The following is a 6,000-nucleotide window of genomic DNA, read 5'->3' as shown; positions in this document are numbered from 1 at the left end:
TGTAGGCAGAGAGGCAGGCAGAGAGAGAGGAGGAAGCAGGCTCCCTGCCGAGCAGAGAGCCCGATGCGGGACTCGATCTCAGGACCCTGAGATCATGACCTGAGCTGAAGGCAGCGGCCTAACCCAGTGAGCCACCCAGGCACCCGATAAAGTTATTTTCTATGACATCATTACATTTGCCAAAAAACAAAACAGACTTTAATGGATGAGGTAGTTAAAAAACAAAAACTAAAGGACAGACCACTGTCATACACATCTGATTTATAGTCTTAGCAAAGAGCAGGAGACTCAACTGCCGTAAGGCTTAGTCTACTGCTATCAAAACGGTGGTCCTCATCCCATAGGTTATATTAGAAAAAGAATGTGTTCCCACATGTTTTTAGTTGTACACATAGGGCTACTATGTTTATACTATCCCAGATATACATAGGGTCATTATTTACTTTTTAGGTTGTTAGCAAAAGGTGTTAAATACCCATTAGCAGATAAATGGACAAACTATGGCATATACACATACAGAGTATTATTCAGCCTTAAAAAGGAGAGAAGTTCTGACACATACACCAAAACGGACAAACCCTGACAACATTATGCTCAGTGAAATAAGGCAGTCATAAAGGATGAACACTGCATGGTTCCACTCCAGTGAGCTACCCAGAGCAGTCAGACTCATGGAGACAAAATGGTGTTCACCCAGGGCCGGCAGGGAGAGGGAGAGCTAGTCTGGTAGGTGCAGCTTCGGCTCTGCAAGATAGAGTTCTGCAGACGGATGGTGATGCTGGTTGCATAACAATGTGAATATACCTAATGTCACTGAACTGACATTCAACAGATCACATGGATATAAAAATACATACACATATTTTATAAAAATATAAAATTTGCCATCCTAACCCATTTTAAGTGGTTAAAGAGACCATGGCAATAGTCCAGGCATATGATAAAATGGTTGTGGGAAGTGGCTCTCACACATCCTGAGGCCTGGCTTCCACAATTCTTAAAAATGGCTAGGACGGCAATTTTGTATTACGTGTATTTTACCACAGTTTAAAAATAAAGAATAAAAGCAGGGTACTTACCTCTCCATCAGCTGCCAGAGCCATTGAATGATGTGAGCCACAAGCTACTTCAACCACTTGCTTGATCAAGAGATTGGTACAGACTTGGATGGGAGCAATGCCTTGGTTGGTCGTCCCATTCCCAAGCTGGCTATATCCATTGTGGCCCCAGGCATAAACAACTCCATCTATACGAGATGGCCACACACAAAGAATCAACTCCAAGAAGGAATGGTAAGCCCTGTACTTTCTTCCCCAGACTTTGCAAAACTTATTCTCCAACCTTAATTTCTTTCACACTGCCTCCTTCTCCCTATTAAGTAACCACTGATGAAGGGAAGGGAAAGAGGGAAAGATGAGGAAACCAGATAGAAAAACGTAGAATCATTCAAGAAAGGACCTGACACTAATAAGGGATCAGTTTTATGGTCAAAAGTCAGTTTGATGTACAAAAATTAGACCATCTGAACACACTGATTCATCTCAGTAGTTTCCATGTCAGGTACCCAGCAAAAGGCAAAAGACCTAAGAAAGCTCACCATTATCAGTCTTTACTATCATTTTACCAAATACCAAGTCTCAGGGAACTACTGAGGGTGTGTGTGTGTGTGTGTGTGTGTGTGTACGCACGCATTGTGCACACACAACTCTCACAAAGTATGGAGGAAAGAGGTATACTTTTTGTATAAACTACATACAAAAATGTAAGAGCTTTCCTCATGCAGACTATAATTGGCAAAAAATCTGGCTCCATTTTTCTCTAATGACTTTATCTTTTTGGGACTCTGACAGAGATAACTTCTTTGTTTTCTCTCTAGAAGTACCACTGTTTTGTGCATTTCCTCCTACAGCAAGCCTAAGTGTCAAGAGCAGAGATCTCCAAGTTACACACTCTCTGCATATCTTTCCCATGGTAATAAAACATCCTGCCCTACTAAGGACAATCTAGACCTGGAAATGATGATATCCAAGAGCAAAGCAGAAATCCAAGCGTTATTGTCAGGCTGCTGTCTCACTGAAATGGTCCCTAAGCAACCAGGGAAAGGTAGGTTTCTGATGATCTAATCTAGAATCTAATCTTCTGTTTCTCACAAGAGGTTTTCCCTATTACAAAAATTATGACAGAAACCATAAATGGGAAAATTCATCCTAAAACGAATGAGGCTATAGATTGAAAAAGTGTAACATCTATAAAAAAAAAAAAGTCCATGATATTATGTTAAAGTTATATCAGGTGATAGAAATGTCCAAACTTACAAGTGTTTTCATTCCTAAGAGACAGAAAAATAGACCTGAACAGATAAAAATATAGCCCTTGTTCTTGGATAGTAACACTCAGTACCAAAAAGATGGTAGTTTTTCCTATGCAAATATATAAATTTGAAATAATAGAAATAAAATGACTTAAGTTACTTTCTGGAACTAGACAAACTGATTAGAAAGTTCAGTGGGAAGAACACAAGAATAAATAGAAAAATTCAAAGAAAAGAAGGGAGAGGACAGCTGGCTCTACCAGTTATTAAAACCCATAAAAAGTTTCTAAAACTAAAATTAATACTAGGACATGAACAGATAGACAAACCAGTGAAATGGAACTGAAGCTCTAGAAATAAACCAACTGCATACAGAAATAAAAGCTATGTCATTTCAGGAAGAAAGGACTTTTTACAAGTTGGTTGAAATAATTGGTTATGTTGAAAAATGAGATTCATTCCTCATACCATGATAACTTCCTAGTGAATCAAATATTTAAATGTGAAAAATAAAACTATACAATGGGTATGAAGGAGGGCATGTATTGCATGGGGCACTGGGTATTATAGGCAAACAATGAATCTTGGAACGCTGCATCAAAAACTAATGATGAACTGTATGCTGACTAATACAATACAATTTAAAAAATAAAACTATACAAGAATTAGAAGGAAAAAATTGGTGAATTCTTCCATAATCTGGGAATAGGGAAACTTTCCTACGACTCAAAAATCTAGAAGCAGGGACGCCTGGGTGGCTCAGTTGGTTAAGCAGCTGCCTTCGGCTCAGGTCATGATCCCAGGATCCTGGGATCGAGTCCCACATCGGGCTACTTGCTCCGCAGGGAGCCTGCTTCTCCCTCTGACTCTGCCTTCCACTCTGTCTGCCTGTGCTCGCTCTCACACTCTCTCTCTCTTACAAATAAATAAATAAAATCTTTAAAAAAAAAAATTAAAAAAAAAATGCCATTGGTATTTTAAGAAAAAAAAAAATCTAGAAGCAATAAAAAGAGTGATAAATCTACTTAATACGTTTTTTAAAACTTTACATGGAAAAAAACACCTAGAACAAAGAAAAAAATGAAATATTAGGAAAAAATACTTATAATTTATATTACTAGGAGGTAATGTCTGTATAATAAAAAGAGCTTCTAAAAATATGAAAGAAAAAGACCAAGAACTCTCTAGAAATATGAACTGATGGTTCACAATGAAAGAAATGTACATGACTCCTAACCATACAAAAAGATACTCATCCTCATTCTTAAGAGGAAAAATCCAAATTCAGAAGCTGAGACTCCTACTCACCAAAGCTACCACCTAGCTTCTACCATTGCCGAAAGCCTGCTATGTCAGTAACAAAGACTAATGCCGAGTCCCTGGCACAGCATCACCCTTTTAAAGAGACCGACTACCTACTTCGTAATAGCTGACTATTACCAAGCTGACTCCAATTGACTCTTTCAATCCTGGAAGGAGCAGCCATTCATACTAACAGAAATCAATACATAATCAGGATAAAGGTTTCCTGCACACAGGGCCTGAGCTAGCACAGCTATACGAGGGCTTACAGAACACAAAACCGCTCATTAGACCAAGGTAAACAAGGTGCAGCAGTGCTCTCATGACCACGGGGCTTCCAGTCCTATCTCATGAACAGCAACATGCAACAGAGGCCAGCTGGACACAGCAATGACAAGCCGCCTGAAGGTACAGCTAAGGCATCAGCCTGGAGAAGAGACCATGTGAGGACGGGACACTAAGCTCCAAGGTACAGATTCTAAATGACCACTAAATGGTGCTGTTTCCCTAAAAGGTAGAGTACGTGGGTCCCGGAACCACAGTGGATTATATGAGTGACCCTACTGACCATCACTCCCAGGGACCGACTTGGGGAATCTGTGCTTCCTGTCCTTGAAATTAGAGGTTCTGTAGGTTTAGAAGTCCTGGTTCCCTAAGTAGAAACACTTCCACTAATGGACACAGCAAGAATTCCACTGAATGGCACTTCTGTGTTCCTCTAATCAAAGGATCAAAAGGAAAAAAGGAGTCACCCTGTTGGCAGGGGCAACTGACCCAGTCAGCAGGAAGAGGAAGGATTGCTGATATATACTGGGGGCAAGAGAGGAATATGCTTGGCAAGGAGGTGAAAGGTGGTACTTTGGGTGCCCACTTATCCAACAGTGACGTCAAACGGAAATGCACAGTAGCCATAGCCAGAGTACAGCATGGTTAGGGGCTTGCATCCCTCAAGCATGAGCATCTAGGTCACACAATTAGGTTAGCCCCCAGGGCCAGATGCTACCCAAATAAGAAAGGAACCTAGAAGGAGCACTAGAGGATGGAGGATCTGAGTATCCGTGTGGCCATGAGACTAGCTACGGGAGGAGGCAGTGAATTATCCCACCAGGAGTCTTCACTAAGTCTTCCCTAGGAAAAGAAGCCCTCCAGAAACCTAGAGGAGCTATCCCCAAAACCTGTCAGAAGACATGGATCTGAGCGGTGCATGGAAGAGAATGAATGAATGCTGTGCTGCGTCACCCAGATGCTCCCTTGGAATTAAGGATCTTATTCTCCAGATGCTGGGACTGCTGCCAGCTGCCTGTTCTCAGCCATTGGTCCTCTCCAGATGTGCCCATGGCAATCACCTTCTTGTGATTATCTTATTATTACATTATTATTCTTCTTCTTACTATCATCACATTATTTTACTATCTTAAAATAGTATATATACATGTTTCTTCCCTTTTTACTTGATGAAGCATAGAAGAGTGAGCTTCCTGAGATGGCCTTTTAGTCCCAGCTCCCCAGGAAGCTTTCAAAGCAACCCCATCCAACCCCATCAACTTCCCCAGCCCTGCTCTTGCCACACAGTCTCTGACTAACCAAGGATCAAGCTTCAGAATCATGTCAGGGTGAAGAGATGAGCAAAATTACCAACGGATGAGACAGTGAAACCAACTAGGATAGAAGGGAAAGTGGGGAGTGGGAAGGGCCCAGTGAAGGGCAAGCACAGAGGGAGGAAGCAAGGAAGCATCCCACGAAGTTCTGACCTTTAAGGAAACCCAGTCTTCAGAGACTAGAAGTAGAGTTGGAGGAGTGGTCAGAAACAACTAATTTTATAAGTAATCTAACTTCATATTACTTCAGAAGACAGAAAAAGAAATCCACAAGCCCTAGGTCTATGTGTAAAATAATAAACAAAATGAATACTGATCTTCAGAGTATCACCAGATGGGATTAGATTTTTTTTTTTTCTTTTGAGGAAAGGCAGACTGCCACATAGCACCTTGTTTGGCTGTGTCTAGGGTCTTGGAAGCTTGACTACCCTATGTTCTCCTACAAATGGACTTTGAGAGCTTGTTTGGAGGTTCTAGTGGGGAGCGCAGCTACATATGCCCCGGACTTCCTCTACTGGGGAAGGTGGTCCTCTCCAACTGAGCACAGAGCTTCAGGAGGGACATACATGGAGCAGTGAGGAGGAAAGGGACACCCACCTACCCAGCCAGAACAGCTGTATCAACCCTGGTGATCAACAGGGTGTCAGATGTGGCAGCCAGATCATGCTCACATCTTAGATTTTCAATTTAATGATGTAGCACTGACCTTTTAGAAAGAACACAAAAGTCAGTGAAGTGTGGAAAATTGAACACATTTTTATCTTTACTCCTTCCTTAAGGACCTTATTC

At 41.4% G+C, this 6,000-nt stretch overlaps 1 protein-coding gene across 4 annotated transcripts in view; it reads right to left on the bottom strand.

Moving 5' to 3' along the window:
• The window catches only part of RCBTB1 (RCC1 and BTB domain containing protein 1), a 52,380-nt gene that overhangs the window by 22,763 nt on the left and 23,617 nt on the right, over nucleotides 1-6,000 (bottom strand). For all 4 annotated transcript variants that reach the window (XM_059377735.1, XM_059377738.1, XM_059377737.1 and 1 more), the window contains exon 5: nucleotides 1,080-1,246. In XM_059377735.1, the coding sequence (XP_059233718.1) occupies nucleotides 1,080-1,246 (167 nt within the window). The remainder of the gene's footprint in view (nucleotides 1-1,079; nucleotides 1,247-6,000) is intronic.

Source organism: Mustela nigripes, chromosome 15 (genome assembly GCF_022355385.1).
Source record: "Mustela nigripes isolate SB6536 chromosome 15, MUSNIG.SB6536, whole genome shotgun sequence".
In the NCBI taxonomy this organism is placed as follows: Eukaryota; Metazoa; Chordata; class Mammalia; order Carnivora; family Mustelidae; genus Mustela; species Mustela nigripes.
The sequence above is the reverse complement of the archived record's forward strand: the minus strand, read 5'-3'. Positions and strand labels throughout refer to the sequence as shown.